The 25,346-nt window shown below is 40.5% G+C and overlaps 1 protein-coding gene and 1 non-coding gene across 2 annotated transcripts; both read left to right on the top strand.

Moving 5' to 3' along the window:
- The first annotated feature begins 831 nt into the window (after window positions 1-831).
- On the top strand, window positions 832-24,494 carry IL22RA2 (interleukin 22 receptor subunit alpha 2). The gene is made up of 5 exons (XM_045866106.2): window positions 832-1,055; window positions 4,502-4,637; window positions 6,312-6,490; window positions 22,063-22,232; window positions 23,681-24,494. The coding sequence occupies exons 1-5, from the start codon at window positions 995-997 to the stop codon at window positions 23,828-23,830; spliced, it is 696 nt and encodes a 231-aa protein (XP_045722062.1). The 5' UTR covers window positions 832-994; the 3' UTR covers window positions 23,831-24,494.
- On the top strand, window positions 21,411-21,574 carry LOC123838096 (U1 spliceosomal RNA). Its single transcript, XR_006789429.1, has one exon. It is a non-coding gene; the product is annotated as a U1 spliceosomal RNA (small nuclear RNA).
- Window positions 24,495-25,346: the final 852 nt, after the last annotated feature.

Here is a 25,346-nt window from a genome sequence, read left to right as displayed (position 1 = left end):
TAAAAGAGACTATAGAGGTATTTCCTCTTTTGACCTAAAAATCCTCACTTAAAAAAATTATGGCTTTCTTCTTGGGCTTTAATGTACAATTTTAGTGCCTCTACAAACATGCGGTTAAAAAAAATGGTAAGAAAAATGAATATAATGAATCGTAGGCAAAGAACAGATGACCTAGTTTGATCAGATTTCAAAGAAGATATGAAAAAGATAGAATGTAGCTCAAAATGATTGTCCTCCACCTTCAACCTTTTAAGGACTCATGTAGTTTCACAGCTCAGAATCTTTCTCAGATGGCTGGAAACGGAGGGTGGGAATGGAAAAGGAAGAGCATTGGTTGAGTGGGGCCCCGGGGGCCACCATGGACTGGGAAGACAGATGAGTGGGGCAGGGAAGCCCTGTGGAGAGCCAGAGGGTGTGGAGGGTCTGAGGTATACCCAGGAAGTGAGTCAGAGAGCTTCCAAGAAGGGAGGAAAAGGAAGAACCAACCAGAGACCCTACCAGCTTGAACCACGCTCAGGAGCCCGGGTAGCTGTAACTGCCAAGAGCATTTCTCAGAGTCACCATGCCAGCCACACGCTGGGGGCTGGCAGCACCTCTGCCTCCCAGGGCTAGATTCCCTGAGGGCCTCGCGATCTGTTGGATCCCCTCACCTTCGAGTGCCTTGCACAGTTCCTGCCCTACCCTGCCCTGCAGTCCGCCCATCCTCAGTGTTTTGCCTTTTCAGAGCTGACAAAGTCCCAGTCCCAACAAAAACAAGCTTCCACATTGAAGTGACTTACGGCGAATATTTTTTGAAGTGATCTCTATACTTTTACAATAACCCCAAAATAATGAACAACATAGTGTCTTGACAAAGTGAAATTGTACTGGCTTCAAGGAACCACGGTTAAGCCCACGAGGGGATGTCCAGCATGAGGATTCTTGTTTCCTCTTCTGTCCAGAGCTGTGCTCTCAGTGAGGGGCCACTGGTTGTTTGACCAGTCGCGCTCCAGCCATGACGCCTAAACATTGCTTTCTAGGCTTCCTCGTCAATTTCTTCCCGACTGGTGTCGTAGGTAAGTGCTTCACTTCTTTTTAATTGCTCACGACTTTGTCATCTGAGTCAGCTCAAGGGACTGTTGGAAATGGCTCTAGTGCTCTTCTCGGCTTTGTCCAATTGTCAGCTTTCTTCTGACGTGAAATGGTCAGAACAGACATGGGGTCAGTCTCTCTCTGCAGCCTGCATAACTCCAGGTGGACTTAATAAGTAGCTACTGAAGAGGAGACACTCAAACTTCATATTTCTTTTGCCTTCAAGGGACACTATAGCAGAGTGGTTATGAGCAGGCTCCTCAGCCAGACGACCTGAGTCTGGATCCCAACTCTGCCATTTACCCTCTAGGAAACCTTGGGCAATTGACTCTACCCCCGCTGTGCCTTAATTTCCTCATCTGTAGGATGGGGATTATAAGTCACTGTGAGGATCACATGAGTTAATATACACTCAGTGCTTAGAACAGTGCCTGACAGAATAGAGACCATAAACTACATGTGAGAATTTGCTGTTGGTCTTCACAGAGAACTTTTTAAGAGCAGAGAAGAACTTGTCACCCCAAGATACCTCTGATCAAAGCCATTAACCTCCTCCCCTCCCCAGTTAAAGATAGGTACCTCTCAGTGTGAATGACTCAACTAATGTTCCCAAGACAATACAGTTGCTCAGGGACTGATAACATAAAAGCAATTCAAGCCCTCATTGTTCAGAAATGGGTGTGGATTTGAGTAGACTATACCTTTGGTCCTTGGCAATAGAAAGGACTCGTTTGGCAAACTATGGCGGGAATTCCAGTGCTGCCAAAATGATTTGGGGCTCTACATGTTACCGGGCCTGTAACTTGGGGCAAGAGCCACATGTCCTTAAGCCTCAACTTCCCCATCTGTAAAACGTGCTACCTTATTTGGTGGTTGTGAATATGGGATAAAACATAAGGCTTTCAGGGGCGCCTGGGTGGCTCAGTCCTTAAGCGTCTGCCTTCAGCTCAGGTCATGATCCCAGGGTCCTGCGATCGAGCCCCGCATCGGGTTCCCTGCTCCGCGGGAAGCCTGCGTCTCCTTCTCCCACTCCTCCTGCTTGTGTTCCCTCTCTCACTGCGTCTCTCTCTGTCAAATAAATAAATAAAATCTTTAAAAAAAAAAAAAAGACGTAAGGCTTTCAGCACAGTGCCTGATACTTGTTTAATGTTCCTATACGTTCAATGGTTGGTGAATGCCACCCAGAAGGAGGAGGAGGGCACGAGGGGGAGAAAGAATATCCTCAGGCCCTCAATGTTTTTCCCCACCATTAGCTCCCCTCTCTGAGGCTTTGCTCTTGGTTTCTGTGGCGGGTGACAGGCAGGCTCTGCAGTCAGATGCCTGGGTACAAAATCAGCGTCAGCAATTTTGTCTGGAAGAGGGAGACTGCAATAGTCCCTTTTTTGTCGAACAGCTGGGCAGATTGAGTTAAGGCAGGTACAGGGCCGCAGCACCTGGTACACGGTGATCTGGTCTTATTGTCAGAGGGAGCAGCAGTGATGGTACAAAAGTGAGACAAGAAATTCAGAGACAGAGGCGCTAAAGGACATTGAGCTGACTATCTTCAGGGGTGGCAAATCAGCTCTAGGCGCAGGCTCCAGGAGATAGTGTTCCTCACATCCTGACACTTCTGGACTTTTTCTGTACTACAAGGACTGATCTGGTCGTGATTTGGGTGAGCAAAATCAACGGCGGCGGTAGGCTCTTTCCAAGGACGTGCCACCATTTGACACACTGAAGGAGTTCCAAAAAATAAAAATAAAAGCAAACAAAAACCAACCAGCCCCCTTCATTAGAACATAACAAATCTTGAATGTTCAGAGCTGAGATCATAGGCTCAGAAGTACGTTCTTGCATCTCAATGATTTTTTGAGCAAAGGCTTAAAGGAGGTGAAAAAAGGAGGTATGCGGAGTTCCGAGGGGGGGAGCAGGGCCAGTGCAGGGACACACCCAGCGGGAGCACCCCCAGCACGGCGGGGCAGGAGACAGGAGAGCATCCTGGAGAAGGGGGGAGTCTGGTAGGAGATGAAGTCGGGGGGAAAAGACGAGGTTGTTTCCTGACGCCCTCTCCTTCTGCCCAACTTCCTATCCCTGATCGGAAAGGTCACACTTGTTGGTGAGGAAAACTTCACCTCTGCCCCATCTTAGGCTCTCAGCCTAAGTTAACAAAAAGGCAGGTTAACGAGAGAAAAACAAATCGTTCATTAACACGTGCAGCGCGTGTCGAGAGGGAGGAACGTGAGCGAAGAGTGACCCAGATGGCGGCTTAGTATTCCAGCTCATCTGGCATCTTCAACAAAGAGCAATACATTCACACAGAGCTGACGGGACACAGGAAGGCAGGTTTAGGCTCCCGAGAGTGGCAAACTGTGGTATGGTCAACATACGGGAGGAAACTGACGGAAGGTTTGTTGGAAGACTCCTCTGGTGCCCTCCTGGGCTGAGAAGCCTGTCTCCAATAAAAGGAGAATTTATATCTTGCCTTTAGGCAGAAAAGGGGGAGGGTATCGAGACTTTTCCTGTGTTTGTTGCTTCTTCATTGCCTTCAGCTCACAATATATTTTTTTTTATGCCTAAGAGGCCTGTTTTAGAGTGACATGGTCTAGTTTCCTTCAGATTCTAGAATGCAGTTTTGTCAGAGTCTCTTGCCACCTTGGGACTGAATGCAGGTGAGACTGATCACCCACCCAGTGAATGAAGGAACGAAGCACAAGCCACTGACAGTACACACTTAGCCCTCTCCTGCCGCCATTAGACTCAGGGTTCTTTTCAGGATCACTGGGCCCCAGCACAGGGCCTTGGGCGGTCTCCCCTGATAGCATGGACGGGCTCATCGCAGCAATTCTGCTTGAGTTCTTGGAGCCAGGATGCAAGCGGGTAAGTGCAGCCATTCAGGACCCGGGCAACAAAGGCTGATCACCTGGAATAAAGCCACGTCAGCTGGGAGAGGTTGGGGGCCAGCAAGGCAAGACCAGCAGTTGAGCAAGATCCTGAGAAAAGAGAAACCGAGTGCTGGGCTGAGGGCCTGGAACCAAAATGGATCCGAGGCAGAATTTTGCCTCAGGGTAGCAGTCATGGAATGGCTCCTAGGAAAGCGGGTGAGTGGCCTCGGTGTGGGCTTTTCATCTTGGTCATTACATTCCATCACCGTCACGGAAGGGACAGAGAACACTGTCCCTTTCACTGCTATTTATTCCCTCTGGAGCTTGTGAATGGGGTGGGAGGATATCACGTTTTTATGGCCGGGAACACAGTAGTTCTGCAACTTGAGCGTGCATAAGAATCCTCACATTCAAGATTCAAAATGTTGACTTCTGGCTCCAGCTCTCCCATCTACACTTCTAGCAACTACTTTAGGAACTCCTTACGCAAGCATCACACTGCAAAGTATTGCTAAGAACAATGGTGCCCGTGTTCATGTTCAAAGTTTTCCCTTCTCCTTTTATTTTAGAAACTCAGTCAGCCCACGAGTGTCTGAAGCCTCAGAGAGTCCATTTCCAGTCTCGAAATTTTCACAACATTTTGCACTGGCAGCCTGGGAGGGCTTGCACGAGCACCAGCGGTATCTATTTCGTGCAGTATAAAACGTAAGCAATTTGAGCTTCCTCCAGCTGACCGAGGTGGCCCCTGGAACTACATGCTCTAGAATGCAGTGGAGTGTTAGATCTTTTTCCAGTTTCAGGGGGGGTTAAGAAGAAGCAGAGGCAGGGACAGGAGTGCCTTGTCTCTTTGAAGGCTGCCTGGGGACACAAAATGCACGATGATGTGCAGTCTGTAGGGGAGACGCTTCATCCCTCAGAGACCCAGCGCCGAGACCTTACCAGCTGAGCCTCTGGCCCCACGGTGGAGCCTGGCACACGGTGGGCTCTCTACCTATTTATCTAGTGAATGTTGGAAGCAAATTGCCTAGCACGTAGTAGGTACTCAACCAAGCTGATGCTACTGACCGCTGAAGAAGCAGCTATGGGACACCTGGAGAGGAGTGTACAAAAGATCTTTTGAATTCAAAAGTCATTTTTGAAAACTTAGAAAATTCTTTTCAAAAACAAACGGCGCCTGTATTCAGCGGCATGCGCCTCGGGCTGCTTCTGGTGCGTCAGGGCCAGATTCAGACGCAAGCAGTTCCTTTCCGGGATCGAGACCAGGAAACAGAAGCTCCCGGTTTGCAAATGGCCGCTTTTCCCACTCATACATTTCTGGGGGGTTTTTGAGGCTCCTCCTTCTCTTCCACAGTTTGAGATGCTGGCTGAGAGATACTGACTGAGACAGAGATAGGACAGTTCCGCGTTCACGACTCTTGATTCGAAATTCAGAAAATCAGATGTAGCTGTGGACCAAAATAGCAATTCTTATTCCATACCCTCATCCATGTCTCCCTAGCACAGGGGTAGGTTCAAGGTCAGATGTGCCCATTTATTAACCTCTTGTTAATGTCATGAGAACTATTTCCAGAAGTTTTTCAGTCTTTAGCTCCTGCTGCTTTTCTCAACATATTTTGTATAGCAATTGCAAAGTTTATGCATCTTTATTTATACATTAAAATTTAGGCAACCCCCGCTCCATTTTCAACAAAAAGATTGACAAGATGTGTTGGGTAAGCAATACCTGAGACGAAAAGGGGTAGCAACTTCTCAGAATCGGCCACGTTACTCAACAGCAGGCTGATGAGAAGTGAAGAAAACCACAGGGTTGAAACCTCAGAAGCATTAAGGATGTGGGAAGCTAGTACTCAAAAGTGGAAGTTGGTTTAGATACCAGAAGAAAAATTTCACTAAGTATTAAAAACCCCAAACCCCTTTTGCTACTGATACAGAAGATGTCAGACTTGAGTTTATCTTTCAGCAAGGTAACGCTTTGATTAACAAGAATAAAATTAAAAAAAAAAATTTTTTTAAGATTTTAAAAAATTTATTCGTTTGACAGAGAGAGTGAGCACAAGCAGGGGAACAGCAGAGGGAGAGGGAGAAACAGGTTTCCTGCTGAGCAGGGAGCCCGATGCAGGACTGGATCCCAGGACCCTGGGATCATGACCTGAGCCGAAGGCAGATGCTTAACGGACTGAGCCACCCAGGCGCCCCAAGAATAAAAAATTTTTTAAAGATACTTGAGTGCAGCCGGAAGCTTTCACAGTGTTACTGATGTTGGAGGACAAAAATCCCAACTAGTCTAAAAAATTAATAGACTGAAAAAATGGAAGGCTCCTTCAATGGGAAACAAAACAAAACAACAACCCTCAGATCTTTGCCTTTTCTCTTCTATAGGTATGGACAGAGACAATGGAAAAATAAAGAAGACTGTTGGGGTATTCTAGAATTCTTTTGCGACCTTACTAACGAAACATCAGATATACAGGAACCTTACTATGGACGGGTGAGGACCACCTCGGCTGGGATCCACTCGGGGTGGACCATGACGCAACGTTTCACTCCCTGGTGGGAAAGTGAGTTCATGGAGTTTCTTTGCATTTGCTCTTCATGCCCCTGAGTAGCCCCACAGAGCAGGCCCTGTGCTTCGCTGAGCTTTATGGCATCATTTCGTTTGACCTAATTCTCAGAACAACCCTAGAAGATGGCTTTTACTATCCTTATTTTATAGCCCATGAAATCAAGGCACCGAGGCTCCAGTGCTTGGCCAGTTCTCGTGGCTTGCACGCCTCAAGTCAGGATTCACATTCTGCTGCATCTGACTGCAGAGCCCACAATCTAGCCTGCTGCCAGACTGCTACCTCTTAGGAAGAAAAGTAGTTTCAGACAGCGGAAAAGGAGTCCTAAAGCTCTATTTCTTTCCTGAGCATGGGAGTGAAGTTCCTGACAATACACTTCAGAAGGATTTTTTGTTGAGGAAATTAAGACTTTTTGTCATCCCCCCAATGGGAGACCAGAAGTTTGCTCTTATATTCATTTCTCAATGACATATTTTTTTTTCTAATTTAGTCATAATCCTAGAATAATATAATCTAAAATGTCAATTATAAAATAAACCATTACCATGTAAAAGAGTAGACAAAAGAGGAAGAGAAAAAGAAAAGTGTTTAATATATATATAATATACATATATAAAGACGCGCATACCAAAGCAAGAAAGAAAATATGGATATTTACTGCAGTCCTCATAATCACCACTAGTCATGAAGGTAGTTAATATCTATAACTTCTCTCAGTATTAACTCAATGTTCGCTTTCTTTCCAGTCAGTACCTCAGCTCTTCACTCTCATGGAATTGGGTTCTTTTTGGTCTTTCCTATATTCGTTTAACATAACCTTACGTTAATTTTTATCATTGAATATAAGAGCTCTAAGAGGCACCCCAGAGGATACTAAGCATACTTCTACCTGGTCCTGTTGTATATACAGCAACTCTGCTTCCCCTTGATATTTGGAACCAGTTGCCCCAGACAACACATAAGGACCTCATTTTCTCCTTGTTGCTTAAATGGCACGAAGAGCTCCAGTCAGGAGGCAGCTTCAACTTCCAATTCTTTGAAACCGTTGTTATAACCAAGTGTATGGGAAACAAACCATTCAGGAGTCGTTCACCATGTTTAATAGTGCGGATTGTATCTTCCCCCTTCCACTTCTTATATCCTAGGCCAGTGAATGCTGTCTATGAAAGAAATAGCACCATATATTGGTCACAAGATTAGAGCATATACCAGTTCATAGACCACCTCACAAGGTCCTGTCTCACAAACTGAGTTTTCAATTAGCCACTTTACCTTCCTATGAAGCCAGGGGTTTCTAAGTGATGGGCTATATTGGAAGGCCAAATATTCCTGTGGGTATGAGACTGACTTCATCTCTTCCACATGAACTTGGTTCTTCTCTCATAAGCAATGTATGGTCAAATATTATGCTCATGAATAAGACAGTCACTACATTCACTCTAGGGTGGTCAGGGGGACTGCTGATAAAAGCCTTGAAGCAGAGAAGACAAATCTATCATCAGAAAAGTGTCCATTCCACTGTCTCTTATCCCCTCACTGTTAGAAGGGATTTAAAAAAATCTACTATATACAGTGAACTATACTAGGGGTTCAGCATTGGTTCTCCTTACAGGGAAGTTGGACTCTCAGTAGTGTCAGACTAGCCTTGGCCAAAGGAAGTCCATATTGTTGGGATGGAGAAAAGAAAGACTATATATATATATATATAGTCTATATATAGTCTCCATCCCTTTCACACAGCCATTTTGTTCATGAGCCTAAGGAATAAGTATGAGACACTGGGGAAATAGGCTTTCACTGCCTCCATGTAGAGTTTTTTTAACAACTTTTTTGAGACATAATTGACACCCCTTTCAATTACCTATATAATGTGTACAATTCAGTGGTTTTTAGTATATTAATAGATATTACAACCATCACCTACAGCCAATTTTAGAACATTTTCATTACCTCAAAAAGAAACGCCATACCCCTTGGCTATCACCCTCTTACTCTCTCGTTCCTCCAGCCCCTTAGTCCAAGGCAACCACTAATCTACTTTCTGTATCTATAGAGTTAGGGAACTCTAACATTCTTGACATTTCACATGAATGGAATCATGTAATATGAGGTCTTTTGTGACTGGCCGCTTCCACTTGGCAAAATGTTTTTTAAGGTTCATTCACATAGCATGTATCAATACTTCTTTCTGTGGCTGAATAATATTTCAGTACATGAATATATAACATTTTATTTATCCATTCCTCAGTTGATGGACATTTGATTTGTTTTTACATTTTGGCTATTGTAAATAGTGCTCCTATAAACATTCATGTACAATAAAACAAATGTTTTTATTTCTCTTAGGTATATACATAGAAGTGAAATCCCTAGGTCTCATGGTAACTCTATGTTTAATCATTTGAGGAACTGCCAGACTATTTTCCAAAGCAGCTGCACCATGTATATTCCCTTCAGCAGTGTATGAGGGTTCCTATTTCTCCACATCCTTAACAATACCTACCTGACCTTTTGATTATAGCTGTCTTAGTCAGTATGAAGTGGTTTCTTGTGGGGTTTTTTGGTTTTGTTTTTTTTGTTGTTGTTTGAGAGAGAGAACACAAGAGCAGACAGAGAGGAAGAAGCAGACTCCACGTTAAGCAGGGAGGACAATGTAGGGCTTGATCTCTGGACTCCGGGGTCATGACCTGAAACAAAGGCAGACACTTATCTGACTGAGCCATCTCAGCGCCCCCCTCATGTGGTTTTGATTTGCATTTCCCTGATGATTAATGGTGTTGTCTCTCTCTTGGAGAATAATCTATTTCAATCCTTTGTCCATTTTTAAGTTGAATTATTTGTCTTTTTATTATTAAGTTGTAAGAGTTCTTTTTTTTTTAAGATTTTATTTCTTTATTTGACAGAGAGAGACACAGCGAGAGAGGCAACACAAGCAGGGGGAGTGGGAGAGGGAGAAGCAGGCTTCCCATGGAGCAGGGAGCTCAGTGAGGGGCTCAATCCCAGGGCCCCGGGACCATGACCTGAGCTGAAGGCAGACACTTAACGACTGAGCCACCCAGGCACCCCAAGAGTTCTTGATATATTACGGATACCAGACCTTAGTCAGATATATGATTTTCAAATATTTTCTCCCATTCTATGGTTTGTCTTTTCGCTTTCTTGATGGAGTGATTTGAAGCACAAAATTTTTAAATTTTGATGAACTATTTTTTCCCTGTTGTTCATGCTTTTGGTAATATCTAAAAATCTTTTGCCAGATCTAAGGCTATGGAGGTTTATCTTAAGTTTTCTTAAAAAGAGTTTTATAGTTTTAGTTCTTACATTTAGGTCTTTGACCCATTTTGAGTTCATTTTTGTGTATGGTGTGAGGTAAGGGTCCACTTTCATTCTTTCATAAATGTCTATCCAGTTGTCTAGTGTCATTTTGTTGAAAAGGCTATTCTTTTACCCTTGAATGATCTTGGTGCTCTTGGTGAAAATAAGTTAATCGTAGACCTGTGGGTTTATTTCTAAATTTTCAATTTGATTCTAATGATCTATATGTCTTTCCTTGTTCCAGTACCAAGGAATTTTTGTAAGAGCTTATCTATTTATTTGAAAGAGAGAGAGAGAGAGAACGAGTCAGGGGAAGTGGCAGAGGGAGAGGGAGAGACTTCCCGCTGAGCTGGGAGCCCGATGCCGGGCTCAACCCCAGGATCATGACCTGAGTCGAACGCAGACACTTAACTGACTGAGCCACCCAGACACCCTCACACTGTCTTGATTACTGTTGCTTTGTAGCAAATTTTGAAATTGGAGGGTGTGAGCCCTCCTACTTTGTTTTTCTTTTTCAAGATGGTTTTGGCTATTCTGGGTCCCTTGCAATTCTATATCCACCTAGATTTTTGAAAGCTTCCTTTTAGTAGGTGTATTTTGCTTTGCATTCACATGGACACAGAAATATTTGCTTAGGGGTCCATCCATATACTTCTTATCCAGACCTCCTGCCACCAGCTGAGTGTGTTTAACACTATAGAAGTCCACTTCTGGCCAGTACCATCATGTCATGCAGAGCCTTCTGGGAACAGGCTTCTTCTTCTTTTCTTTTTTTTTTTTTGTTCTTACATTAAGTGGTCTTAAGGGACTCTTCAAGATGCCATAACTGTAGAGGAGGAAAAAGTGATAAGGCAGTAGATATAGTTGCACTGAGAGGATGAACCACCTACTTTCACAAACTAATTTGATGGTAAGACCTACTAGAGGCTGGACTCCAATAATCCATTTCCACTTAATATTGGCATGTTTTTGAGCACTTTATGATGTTCTGTATCAGAGGACACCCAGTTCATGATAGGAAATTCAGGTCACATGTTTCCCTAATATCCCTTGAGTCAAGTGTTCAGTTTTTATCAGGGCTCAGGGAGTCTGGAACTTTTTCTCAAAAGAAAAATAGTTATTTTCTAAAGAGGGTATGACTTTGTTCCAAAAACCCAAGGACTTAGAATTGCCATAGTCTCTAAATAGCATCCTGATCTGCCACAGATAATTTGAAGATTGTTGGATTTCCTGGATCATAAAAGACAAGTGGCAGAGCTGCTTGTTTGCAACATGACCTAGTTGAGAAGTCTGTCACTTAGTCTGGGTCCTTCTCAAAGCTGAAAATCTTATGGGTTACTTTGCAAATGGGTAACACAACCAAATGCAGTATGTATTCCCTACAAAATGCATAGAGACCCAACAAACCCAGTGAATCTTTCTTAGCAGTAGAGGATGCAAAGTGAAGCAACTTGCCTTTTACTTGAGAGGAAATGTCTCAACAAACCCCAGAGGAAATTTAACTCCAACACTCTGCTTCAGTGTATCTTACTAAAGCATCTACGGTGTGTAGGACTTAAGGTATACCAAGTTCAATCAGTACCATGAGCTCTTTAGTGGACCACCATGATATCCAGTGGTACAAAGATCAAAGACCCTGTAGATTATATGTGACAGAGATCTAGATGACAATGAAAGCCAAGTGAAAGGAAATTGTTCTGATGCTTTCTAAGTATTGGACAAAGGAAGGAAAGATTTCTCCGATCAATAACTATATTGATTGGCTCCAGAACAGAGATACTGTAACTGAATAGCAATCACACCATGGTCACCACCTGAGTACATTTACAATTATCCTTTTTATTATTCAAGATCCATCTTTTTGGAAGAGGAGGGTATAATTCAAATAAATGAGTCAAGTGGGGAAGTGATACATCTCACCACCCCTGCATTTTTCAAGATGTTTTTGATGCACAAATTTTGTTCAAAAGAGGAACTCCATTGGCTTCCACTTGCTTGCATCCTATAATAACTTCTGTGCCACAGATCAGGGAACTGGAATGGAAATGAATTCTATCAGTTGTTGTGTATATCTCATTAAATTTACTTTTATTACCTGACTCACTATAAGAACGTACTATAAGAGGCATTCTGAGTCCAGAGAGATTATCATCAACTCAGAATCAGGGTCCCATTACTGGCCAGAGTCTGTACTTACCTTTCTCCAATTCACAATTATCCTCTAGGGAAGGATGAAAGAAGATTTATCATAAAACTGGTAGCATTATTACTTCACTTGCCTTCCAAATCTCACCCTAGTGATCTAACTAGTGCAATGTCCAATTAAACCCAAACTAATTAGATCATGTCCAGAATGCTAGATGCATTGGAATTTAGAAAAAGGCATCTTTAGTTTTCCAAGTGTTCAACTAGTAGAAAAGTGGAATGGGAATTGAGCAAACTATCAATGGCATCCAGCACAGTATTTCTTGGAATAACTCGAGATTCAAGCCCAATACACTCCACCACCAATTCTCTGGTTGAGGAAAAGGAAACTGTATGACTAAGCTGGTAGACAGCAAAGAGGGAGTTTGCGGAATAGTTTAATTACTATATTCAAGCCTAGAAAAGGGGTCAAGTTCAAATTTGTTCCTCAAACAAAGCTTTCTTGAGTGTGATCCACTAGGTTAGTTGATACGATTAGCCAAAGACATTGATCAAGATGAGCTTCAACTCAATTATATTTTAATTTAGATAGTGTTGCATTAAGAAGAGTTTGTGTTCTCTCTGTATGACTATCCCGTGAAGGAAAAAAAACCCCAAAACTAAAAAAGCCTTCTGCCAGGACCTCTTAAGAAGAGTAAAAAAAGCAGTGTGTAACATGGTCAAAACTGGAGCTACTCTTGTTGAAGAGATAATGAGAGCCCTGCTCACTTGCCTGTTTCCTTACCTCCAGCTTTGGCTCTCCTGCCACAGGGCCTGAGGCTTTCTGAAAATAATGTTTTGAAAAACACACTGCTAGGCTATTAGGACAGCACGTTCCTAGAGTCTGTGACAGGCCTAATGAATCAACTGGCTGCATTGACTCACCTGAGACCTGTTTCTGAACATTGGGGTGTGGTTTTAGGTTAAGGGATTCTGGCTCCTGGTATCTATCTAGGGACAAAGCAACATTAAAAAAAAAAAACAAAACCAACAACAATAACAACAACAACAAAAAAACTTCTTAAGTTAAAGCAGCATTTGAGGCTCAGTATGATTTCAGTATTTTTTAAAACCATATTTTCTTGAATTAAAAATAGCTGTGGAGTTTTGGAGTAGGCCTGATTTTCTAATGGAGTGACCTAAATTCAGATTAAATAATCACCTAGGGGGCGCCTGGGTGGCTCAGAGGGTTAAGCGTCTGCCTTCAGCTCAGGTCATGATCCCAGGGTCCTGGGATCGAGCCCCACATCGGGCTCCTGGCTCAGCCGGGAGTCTGCTTCTCCCTCTCCCTCTGCCTCTCCCACTGCTCATGCTCTCTCTCTCTGTATCTCTCTGTCTCAAATGAGTAAATAAAATCTTAAAAAAAAAAAAAAATCACCTAGGCTCCATTCATTCAGCAAGTATTTATGAAGCACTTATATGTTCTGGACATTATACTAGGTCCTGGGGAGAAAATAGCAAGCACAGCAGATAAAGAACTTTCTTTCTTCATAGAGATTTCTGTTTAATGGAGAAGACAGACTTTAATAAAATAGTAATACAAACAAACATAACATGATACCAATGGCAGGTGGTACAAAAGAGATCCACAGTGCTATCAGAGCCTAGTCAAGGAGGGACCTGATCAGGGATGTCAAGAAAAGCATCTCTGGGGAAATGACACTTGAGCTGACATCTAAAGATGAATGGAGGTTAACTAGACAAAAAATGTTGGAGGATTTCCAGGCAAAGGGAATAGCATTGGCAAGGCCCTCTGGCAGGAGGAAGCAGGTCAAGGACAAGAGACTGAAAGATAGATGCATGGTGAAGAAGAGCGGGCAGGAGGAATGTGAAATAAGAGGGGACCACTGGAGAGATAGACGAATGAAAATTTTCTATTAAGGAGTTATGACTTCTTCCAGAAAAATAAAAAGTAATTTTTTTAAGATTTATTTATTTATATTAGAGAGCTCATGGCGGGGAGGGGTAGGGGCCAAGGGAGAGAATCTCAAGCAGACTCCCCACTGAGCATGGAGACTGACATGGGGCTGGATCTCACCACCCAGAGACCATGGTGTGAGCTGAAATCAAGAGTCAAACACTTAATCGACTGAGCCACCCAGGTGCCCCTGGAAAAATATAAAGTAATTTTAATCAGGGATGACATGATCAGATTTGTGTATTGAAAAGATCACTTTGGCTATATTCAGAAGTACAGATCAGAAAAAGAAGAGATTGGATACAGGTAAGTGAGTTAGTGAGTTCTTTTTTTTATTAACATATAATGTATTATTTGTTTCAGGGGTACGGGTCTGTGATTCATCGGTCTTACACAATTCACAGAGCTCACCATAGTACATACCCTCCCCAATGTCCATCACCTAGCCACCCCATCCCTCCCACCCCCGTCCACTCCAGCAACCCTCAGTTTGTCTCCTGAGATTAAGAGTCTCTTACAGTTTGTCTCCCTCTCTGGTTTCGTCTTGTTTCATTTTTCCCTCCCTTTCCCTATGATCCTCTGTCTTGTTTCTCAAAATCTTCATATCAGTGAGATTATATGATATTGATCTTTCTCTGATTGACTTATTTTACTTAGCATAATACCCTCTAGTTCCAATTTTGGCATCCATGTTCATCAGGGATATTGGTCTGTAGTTCTCCTTTTTGATGGAGTCTTTGTCTAGTTTTGGGATGAAGGAAATGCTGGCCTCATAAAATGAGTTTGGAAGTCTTCCTTCCATTTTTATTTTTTGGAACAGCTTCAGAAGGATAGGTATTAATTCTTCTTTGATTGTTTGGTAGAATTCCCCTGGGAGTTGCTCTAGCTAGCATAGGCATTTTCACAATATTTCACAAGAGCCCTGGGCTCTTGTTTGTTGAGAGATTTTTAATAACTGCTTCAATTTCCTTAGTGGTTATGGGTCTGTTCAGGTTTTCTATTTCTTCCTAGTTCGGTTTTGGTAGTTTATACATCTCTAGGAATGCATCCATTTCTTCCAGATTATCTAATTTGTTGGCATAGAGTTGCTCATAATATGTTCTTATAATTGTTTGTATTTCTTTGGTATTGGTTGTGATCTCTCCTCTTTCATTCGTGATTTTATTTATTTGGGTTCTTCCTCTTTTCTTTGTGATAAGTCTGGCCAGGGGTTTATCAATCTTATTAATTCTTTCAAAGAACAAGCTCCTAGTTTCATTGATCTGTTCTACTGTTCTTTTGGTTTCTATTTCATTGATTTCTGCTCTGATCTTTATTATTTCTCTTCTCCTGCTGGGTTTAGGCTTCATTTGCTGTTCTTTCTCCAGCTCCTTTAGGTGTAGGATTAGGCTGTGTATTTGAGACCTTTCTTGTTTCTTGAGAAAGGCTTGTATTGCTATATACTTTCCTCTTAGGATCACCTAAGAGGTGGTCTGCCCAAAGATTTTGAACAGTTGTGTTTTAATTTTCATTTGTTTCCATGAATTTTTTAAATTCTTCTTTAATTTCCTGGTTGACCCATTCATTCTTTAGTAGGATGCTCTTTAGCCTCCATGTATTTGAGTTCTTTCTGACTTTCTCTTGTGATTGAGTTCTAGTTTCAAAGCATTGTGGTCTGAAAATATGCAGGGAATAATCCCAATCTTTTGGTACCAGTTGAGACCTGATTTGTGATCAAGGATGTGATCTATTCTGGAGAATGTTCCATGGGCACTAGAGAAGGATGTGTATTCTGTTGCTTTGGGATGTAATGTTCTGAATATATCTGTGAAGTCCATCTGGTCCAGTGTGTCATTTAAAGCCTTTATTTCCTTGTTGATCTTTTGCTTAGATAATCTGTCCATTTCAGTGAGGGGGGTGTTAAAGTCCCCTACTATTATTGTATTATTGTTGATGTGTTTCTTTGATTTTGTTATTAATTGGCTTATATAATTGGCTGCTCCCATGTTAGGGGCATAGATATTTACAATTGTTAGATCTTGTTGGATAGACCCTTTAAGTATGATGTAATGTCCTTCCTCATCTCTTACTATAGTCTTTGGTTTAAAATCTAATTTGTCTGGTATAAGGATTGCCACCCCAGCTTTCTTTTGATGTCCATTAGCATGGTAAATAGTTTTCCACCCCCTCACTTTAAATCTGGAGGTGTCTTCGCGTCTGAAATGAGTTTCTTGCAGAGAGCATATCGATGGGTCTTGTTTTTTTATCCAATCTGAAACCCTGTGTCTTTTGATTGGGGTATTTAGCCCATTTACATTCAGGGTAACTACTGAAAGATATGAATTTAGTGCCATTGTGTTGCATGTAAGATGACTGTTACTGTATATTGTCTCTATTCCTTTCTGGTCTATGTTACTTTTAGGCTCTCTCTTTACTTAGAGGACCCCTTTAAATATTTCTTGTAGGGCTGGTTTTTTGATTGCAAATTCTTTTAGTTTTTGTTTGTCCTGGAAGCTTTTTATCTCTCCTTCTATTTTCAATGACAGCCTAGCTAGATATAGTATTCTTGGCTGCATATTCTTCTCGTTTAGTGCTCTGAATATATCATGCCAGTTCTTTCTGGCCTGCCAGGTTTCTGTGGTTAGGTCTCCTGCCAATCTAATGCTTCTACCATTGTAGGTTACAGACCTCTTGTCCCAAGCTGCTTTCAGGATTTTCTCTTTGTCTCTAAAACTTGTGAATTTTACTATTAGATGTCGGGGTGTTAACCTATTTTTATTGATTTTGAGGGGGGTTCTCTGTACCTCCTGGATTTTGCTGCCTGTTTCCTTCCCCAAATTAGGGAAGTTCTCTGCTATAATTTGCTCCAATATACCTTCTGCCCCTCTCTTTCTTTCTTCTTCTTCTAGGATCCCAATTATTCTAATGTTTTGTTTTATGGTATCACTTATCTCTTGAATTCTCCCCTCGTGTCCCAGTAGTTGTTCCTCTCTCTTTTTCTCAGCTTCTTTATTCTCCATCATTTAGTCTTCTATATCACTAATACTCTCTTCTGCCTCATTTATCCTAGCAGTTAGAGCCTCCATTTTTTATTGCACCTCATTAATAGCCTTTTTGATTTTGACTTGGTTAGATTTTAGTTCTTTTATTTCTCCAGAATGGGATTCTTTAGTGTCTTCTATGCTTTTTTCAAGCCTAGCTGGTATCTCTATAATCATCATCCTGAATTCTAGTTCCAACATCTTACTAATGTCTGTATTGATTTAGGTCCCTGGCAGTTGGTACTGCCTCTTGTTCTTTTTTTTGAGGTGAGTTTTCCATCTTGTCATTTTGTCCAGAGGAGAATAGATGAATGAGAGAATAAAATGCTAACAGGATAACAACAACCCCAGAAAAATATATACTAAACAAATCAGAAGAGACGTTCCAGAAAGTGGTTGCTTTTCTGTTCAGAGAGTTGCTGCTATTATTTTCTTTGATCTCCTATTGAGTTTGTAGGTGTTCTGAATGGTTTGATAACTATCTACCTGAATTCCTGGTACCAGAAGAAACTTAGGTCTCCTACTCCTCTGCCATCTTGCACCTCCCCCACGAGTTAGTGAGTTCTTGTAATAGTCTGTAAGAGTCAGGATTTGGCTTGAATTAGGAAATGGAAAAGACTATAAAAAATTTATCATTGAAGAGACATTTGATAGGAAAAATTGGCAGGGCATGGTGATGGGTTGCATATAGAAATAAGGAAGAAGGACATGTCAAAGATGACCTCTAAGCTTCCAGCTTGCATAATTGGATGAGTTTTTTTTATGAGGTTTGATGGAAAAAGACCAATTTGATGGGGTACAGAGTATTGGAGATCATAAGTCAGTTTTGAATATGTTGAGTTTAATATGCTTTTCAGATATCCAAGGGAAATATCTATGCAGATCCAGAACTCTATTAGACACATTTGCATATAAATTTGCATATAGTACAATGGGCATTGATAGGACTGCTGAAGCAGGAAGAAGTATTGAGAAGGAGTGTAGAGTAAGGCCAGGTATTGAAAGAATCTCAACAAAAGATGCCTAAGTAGGGAAGACATATCTCAAAAGGAGACTGAGAAGAAATAGCCAACAAGGTAGGAGGGACCCAGCAGACTGTTATATTTGTGAATGGTCTGGGAAGAGAATATTTCAAGGAGAGAGCAGTTGAGTAAAATGGACTTGTGAGGTCAAGTAATCTTAAACTGTCCACTGTAACACAATCACGATTCAGTGCATAGGTCAAGAATGGTCACTCAGTTACAAAGCTCAGCATCCTAGATCACACACCAGGAGCTCCTGTGATGTCTGCAGCCAGGCTCACTGGTATTCTAGGCCAATACTTGAAATATATATTTCACCTGTATTTAAGATTAAGTATCACATTAAGCAACCAAATCTAAGATAATGAAGGTATACATTCAAAGGATAGGTTCTACATGCATATGATTAAAAGAAAATTCTTCAATAATAATAACTTGGGCCAGAAGGGGCAAGGATTGGTCAGCTTACACATAAATATTAAAAAGTGAAAAGAAAAATACACAGTAGTATTTAATCTTGCCATTCATCCTTATTCTTGTTTTATTTAGTCTCATTTGTTCATTATTCATCCTTAACTAATGTCTACCAATTGAAGTAAGTCTAAACTCTGAGTCACATTATTAAAAAAGGACTGGATTTTTTTGTTTTTGTTTTTTTGGTGCTAGATATGTGATAAGAATGTTAGAAGTATGTTTTTTATCTAGGAGAAAATTAAACATACATCAAACTAGCCTACAAAACTAAGAAATAACTCATTCTTCTCATCTTGCAAGGGATAGACAAGGGGTCTGTTGTCACTAGAATTTGGATCATAGAAATCACAAAGAGGATTAAATACCAACCACTTCAGAAACTTAAAGTGTAAACAAAGGGGAAATCCTTCACCAAGCAATTATGCAAAATTTCTGGCATTTGAAAAGTGAATTAACAACTTTTGGTTTCAGATTAAATGGCAGGGGGTAGGAAGTTGCAAGGGTAGAAACTGTCTTCTTCTAAAATGCTCACAAAGTCTGGATAAAACATTACCATTCTTTTAACTCTACAGAGGAACATGAAAGAAAGGAAATCTCCAGGGTCCAAAACAAAGTAGCTGGAAACCAGAGGATAAACAAAGTGAAGCCTTATTATCCTGTGGGCATTTTCCCAACTTGGTAACTAGACCCTGAGTGGTAACAGCCATTCCTGGGTCAGAAGACTAGGTTGTAGACCACACAAGGTGGGGAGTTACAACTAGTACCCTCACAAAATTTTGGACACTTGGAGGCCTCCTATAAATAAAAGAGCAGACTAGGAAAAACCCTTCCAAGAAAGAGGAAACAAAGGAGGGCCTAGTTTCAGTATTGACTCTGTTAGCAATCAGGTGTTTCTTAAATTCATAAAGACTTGAGATTCAAATATATCCAACTTTTGTGTTTCAGAAAACACCATCTTGAGGTTGAACCAGGTTGATGGTGCCACAGGACATCTTGCAGACACAAAACCAAATACCAGAGTTCAGAAGCAATGCAACACATCTAGGGTCATTTGATTTGTGTCCACTGTGTAGTTCAGTGGAGTCACTATGGTCTAAATGAGACTAAATAAAACAATAAATCTTGTTCCCCTACATTGCCCATTTATAAAATCAGGTCTGGCTGGCTGAAAACAATAAAACTCAGCAGCTATAGCTTGTCGGCCAAAGTGCCTGCTTCTATTTTTGTAAATAAAATTATATTGTAACATAATCACACCCATTCATTTACATTTTGCTTGTAACAGCTTTCATACTGCAAGCAATGGCAAAGTGGAGTAGTTACAGAAGACACACGTACCGCCCAAAACCCTGAAGGATTTATTATCGGGCCCTTTACAGAAAATGTTTGCTGACTACCATTCCATAAGATAACATGGGAGAATATTTTTCATAACTTTGGGATAGGCAGATCCCCAAAAGTACTAATGCTGAAGGAAATAACGGATAAATTGGGCTACACTAAAATTAAGAATTTCTATTTATCAAAATATACTATTAAAATGATGAAAATGCAAGTCACGGAAGATATTTACAATGTCCTTCATATAGGACTATGTTCAGAATGTACAGGTATCAGTCTTTGCAAAGAAAAAAACTCTTACAAATTAATAAGAAGAAGACCAGACAATCAATTAAAAAGTGAGCAAAAGACTTGAACAGCTCTTTGCAAAAGAGGACATCCAAATAAATGGCCAATAGACACATGAAATTCCATTAGTCCTCAGGAAAATGTGACTCAGAAACACAATGAATTGGTACTACACACTTACCAGAATGGCCAAAATTAAAATTTGTAAAAATAATGTCAAGTGTTACAATGTGAAAAATAGGAACTTTCATATACCACTTAAGGGAATATAAATTGGTGTGTCCACTGAAACATGGAGATATCTATAAAAGCTAAATCTATATAAAATAACCTAAACCTGTGAATAAATTGTGATATTCATACAATTAAATACTACATAGCAATCAAAAGAACAAACTCTTGATACATGCAACAACATGGATGAATATATATATTTGCCTATTTGCTAGGGCTGCCACGGAATACCACAGATCGCTTGCTTAAACAAGAGAAATTTACTTTCCCACAGTTCTGAGGCTAGAAGGCCAAGGCCAAAGTGCCAGCAGGTTTGATTTCTTCCAAAGCCTCTCTCCTTGGCTTTCTCTCTGTGTCCTCACATAGTCATCTCTCTGTGCTCATGCATGTTGATGTCTTCTTAGAAGGACACCAGTCATATTGGATTAGGGCCCACCCATATCACCCATGAAGTCAGTATGACTTTATTTTACCTTAATTACCTCTTTAAAGGGCCTATCTCTCCAAATACAGTCATATTCTGTGGTACTAGGAATTAGAGCTTCATCCTATGAATTCTCAGAGGATACAATTCAGCCCATATATATATATGTATAATGAAAGAAGCCAGACACACAAAAAAAGTGTATATTGTATGATTTCAAACACTAAAGTATATGGGCCAGGGTGCCTCTTTCGGTTAAGCATCCAACTCTTGATTTTGGCTCAGGTCATGATCTTGGGGCCATGGGATCAAGCCCCACATTGGGCTCCACACTCAGTGTGGAGTCTGCTTGAGATTCTCTCTCTCTCTCTCTGCCCCTCCCCTGCTCAGGTGCGTATGCTTTCTCTCTCTCAACAAATGAATAAAATCTTAAAAAAAAAAAAAAAAAAAAACTAATGTATATGATGATAGAACTCAGGACAATTGTGGTTATTTTCTGGGGCTAAGTAATGGGAGAGAAAATGAAGGAAGTTTCTGGGGTGCTAATACTGTTCTGTTTTTAATCTGGATAATAGCTATTCAGGAGTGTTTATTTGTAAAGATTTGTTGAGCCATATGATTTATTTATTTATGATTTATTTTATCTGTCAATATCTAACTTACAGGTCAATAAATTTTATTTAAAATTTAAAAATTCATACTTACCTGGTGGGAGAGATAGCATGATCATGAAAGTGGTTCTCTCAGGGTGAGCCTCATCCATTGCACTCAGGTCATTCTGACCCCTGCAATTTCCCCAAGCACGGGAAATTTGGCTGTACAGTTTCTATTGGTAGAGGACTGTGTTCACACTATCCTCTGATTTAAAAAAAATTAAAAATTAAATTAAAAAAATTCAAACAAAGGTAACAAAAAAAGAAAGTATCAACTTTAGACATGTGCTCACAGTAAAAACACAAGGGAATAGATCAGTATAAGCAAGTTTGGAACAAACAGTCATCTACCGGATTCGCCTTTCAAGTATTTGTAATAGTGGAAGCAGATAGCAAAGTAAATAAAGACATAACAGAGGAAATAAAACCATAACCAAAGTTCAAAATATTATTTTTAAGGACCAAATAGATTGAAAAAGACCCAAATAGAGCTCATCTGATAAAGGTATCAGTCTTTGCAAAGAAAAAATTATCTTTAAAGAACTTCTCAGACATTCATATTTTAGGTGTCAACAGTATCTCTTTATAATGATTTCTGCCAGATCTCTGATTTTAATCTTGACTTGTTATCTAGAGTGTGTTCATGTGAAATATATTTTTTGAATGATTTGTCAAATTTTCCTATTCTTTCTCCAGCAAAAATAGATCCTCCCGTCATGAATATAACCCAAGTTAATGGATCTTTGTTGGTGATTCTCCATGCTCCAAATTTACCATATAGAGACCAAAAAGGAAAAAATGTATCAATAGAAAATTACTATGAGCTAGTATACCGAGTCTTTATAATTAATAATTCACTGGAAAAGGTAAGTTCAGGTGAATAGATAAGTTTGGTATTTTTCTTTTGTTCACTTAAGTAACATTTTAGCTCTAAAGTATGTCCTCTCTTTTGCCACTCAATCCCCTCTTACTTTTCTTAACCTTTTTTAAAATTCCTTCTCACTTCCACCCTCATTGATAAACAATTAGCAGTTGGCATCACCATTACAACTCTTGTGTATGTGCATCTTTGTGCCTTTGTTCAGCTGGTGTCCTCTTAATCTTGCTTGCATATCTAAAGATTGCTGTTAATGATATTTAATTCCATACTCATTTTTATGGATTTTACACAAGCTTTTTTTTTATTTTTAGTGTTCAACGATTCATTAGTTGCATATAACACCTAGTGCTCATCACAACACGTGCCCTCCTTAATACCCATCACCTGGTTACCCCATCCCCCCACCCCCTCCTCCCTTCTGTAACCCTCAGTTTGCTTCCTGGAGTCCAGAGTCTCTCATGGTTTGTCTCCCTCTCTGATTTCTTCCCATTCAGTTTTCCCTCCCTTCCCCTGTGGTCCTCCGAGCTATTCCTTATGTTCCACATATGAGAGAAACCATATGATAATTGTCTTTCTCTGCTTGACTTATTTCACTTAGCATAATCCCCTCCAGTTCCATCCATGTCGATGCAAATGGTACGTATTCATCCTTTCTGATGACTGAGTAGTATTCCATTGTATATATGAACCACATCTTCTTTATCCAATCATCTGTTGAAGGACATCTTGGCTCTTTCCACAGTTTGGCTCTTGTGGACATTGCTGCTATGAACATTGGGGCACACTTTTTAAGTGGCTTTTCGATCACAGCATTATGTCTTTATGCCAATTTTGCTATAATATTTTAATCCACCATCAGTGCCTTTATCTTGTATGATGCTTAATTGAATGTTCCTTTTCAGTGTCCATCTAAGGCAGGGTTCTTTTGGTTCTAAGGAACAGAAACCTATTTGAACTGGTTCACATAGAAAAGGGAAGGGGGAGGGGAGTTTTATTAGGAGGTAACAAGTGATCTTAGGGACAGGCAGACACAGGAAAGATAGTGCTGCCAGGCTTTGAAGTGACTAGGAAGGACAAATGGAGAAGCAGCTCTTAAAGGATGTGAGTTCATCTCTCTAGCCACATGTTGTACAGTGTCTACAGTGGTCTCCATGTCTCCCCCATTCTCCTCACTGAACAGTCCCAAATTCTTGGACAAGAGACCTGGCCATTGGGTCAGCCAGTCAGCAACCCTCATGTTGCATGTACGTAGCCATGACCTGTCCCTTTATCAGGCTCTGAATAAGGACTCTGGAGGAGGATATGTCTGGGAAGAAAGCCTATAACATAACTACTACTGAGACCATGGACAACTTATTAATTTTATCACAAATAGGGCAAGTTGGTGACTAACCAAAAACCATTTACAATCTTATTTTTCCCCTTTATGTATAGGAGCAAAAGGTATATGAAGGAGCCGGCAGAGTTGTTGAAATTGGAGCTCTGGCACCTCACTCTGGTTACTGTGTGGTGGCTGAAATGTACCAGCCCATGCTAGACAGAAGAAGTCAGAGAAGTGAAGAAAGATGTGTGGAACTTCCTTGAAGGAGTATGGAGTGCTCCACAACATGGAAATCGAAAGCTCTCTGAGAATGGGATGGCTCATGGTTGAAGGATCTCACTGAAAGCTGTGTTTATATTTTCTTGATGAAGCATTCACCATTACACCTTGGGGAACTCTTTGTTTATCCATTCTTTCTTCCTTTACATTGTACTTGTAAACTAACTTAAGCAACACTGCTCAAAACATTGGAATTTAAAGAGGAGGCAGAGAATAAAGGGCTCTCTTTAGTTCTCAATGTAATATCCCAACAACAATCTGCATTTGCTCTAAGACAGCTAAATAAACATTTGAGAGCCCAGGTAAGAGTAGGCATTTAACAATATATTGTTGGATTAATTTTTTTTAAGATTACAATTCAAGGCGCCTGGGTGGCTCAGTTGGTTAAGCGACTGCCTTCGGCTCAGGTCATGATCCTGGAGTCCCTGGATCGAGTCCCGCATCGGGCTCCCTGCTCGGCGGGGAGTCTGCTTCTCCCTCTGACCCTCCCCCCTCTCATGTGCTCTCTCTCATTCTCTCTCTCTCAAATAAATAAGTAAAATCTTTAAAAAAAAAAAGATAACAATTCAGACAGAAGCAATCCTGAAGCAATCCTTTCTCACTCTCTATTGAGACAGTTAATTTGACATAGGCCAAGTTTTGCATAAATGGAACTTTTACCTGAATGAATATTTTCTCATACATTTCCTATTTCATATGAATATACTGTTTCATACATTTCTATTATAAAATATTTCTACTTAATGAACTAATATTTTCTTTTAAATTCTATGTAAATAAAAATAGTATTTGAAAAAAACTTCTCATGATCTCTGGATTAATATCTAGATTAATATTGACAATAACATCTAAATACCAAAGGAATCCTATGCAACACAATTTCTCTCATTTACTCACATTAAGGTTTTCTTTTCTGTGTTTGTTTTGTTTTTTAATATTGCCATAAAATAATTTATCCTTATTCTCAAAATCAAGTAAATATCTTTTAGCAACAAAATAAAAAGAAGCTTTGACTCCAATTTATACCATACTTACTATGCAACCCTCCTGGGCAAAGGGTCTCTTGCTGGTGGAAACTTCATATTCTCTATATACAAAGATGTTATGAATGACATTTTGACATTTCGATTGGGGATGTGGGGGATGGTTGGAGACCAGGTAGAGAAGTTGGCTTGGAGCTGAAAGCACACAGTGGGTGGTAGGTTTATTTGGGAGAGGGACTGAAGTGGACAGAGATTATAGGGCCAAAGAAAAAAACATCAGTGACCTCCCAGCAGCTCCACTGCCCCCTGAGCAAAGGTCTGTGGCCTAAGGCTGTGTAGGCAAAAAAAAAAAAACAAACTGCTTTCTCCACTTTGGGCTTTGTCTTGTATATGTGTTTAAGGTTGTCTTTCTTGTGAAGAGATACATATCAGATAATATTTGTACAGTTCCTCATGAATACTGCTCCAAAATGTGATAAAAATACAGTAAATGCTTCTGGTTACATACAATTACACA

This window comes from Mirounga angustirostris, unplaced genomic scaffold (assembly GCF_029215605.1).
Source record: "Mirounga angustirostris isolate CCGP_5_RB_7025 unplaced genomic scaffold, mMirAng1.0.hap1 SCAF_8, whole genome shotgun sequence".
Classification (NCBI taxonomy): domain Eukaryota; kingdom Metazoa; phylum Chordata; class Mammalia; order Carnivora; family Phocidae; genus Mirounga; species Mirounga angustirostris.
This window is presented reverse-complemented; position numbering and strand designations above follow the sequence as displayed.

Excerpts from the sequence above, each read along its gene's own strand:
- IL22RA2 (XM_045866106.2), top strand. The coding sequence starts at position 995 with ATGACGCCTAAACATTGCTTTCTAGGCTTCCTCGTCAATTTCTTCCCG. Across the intron at positions 4,638-6,311 it reads TATTTCGTGCAGTATAAAAC|GTATGGACAGAGACAATGGA; the intron begins GTAAGCAATTTG and ends TCTCTTCTATAG. Across the intron at positions 22,233-23,680 it reads TTAATAATTCACTGGAAAAG|GAGCAAAAGGTATATGAAGG; the intron begins GTAAGTTCAGGT and ends CTTTATGTATAG.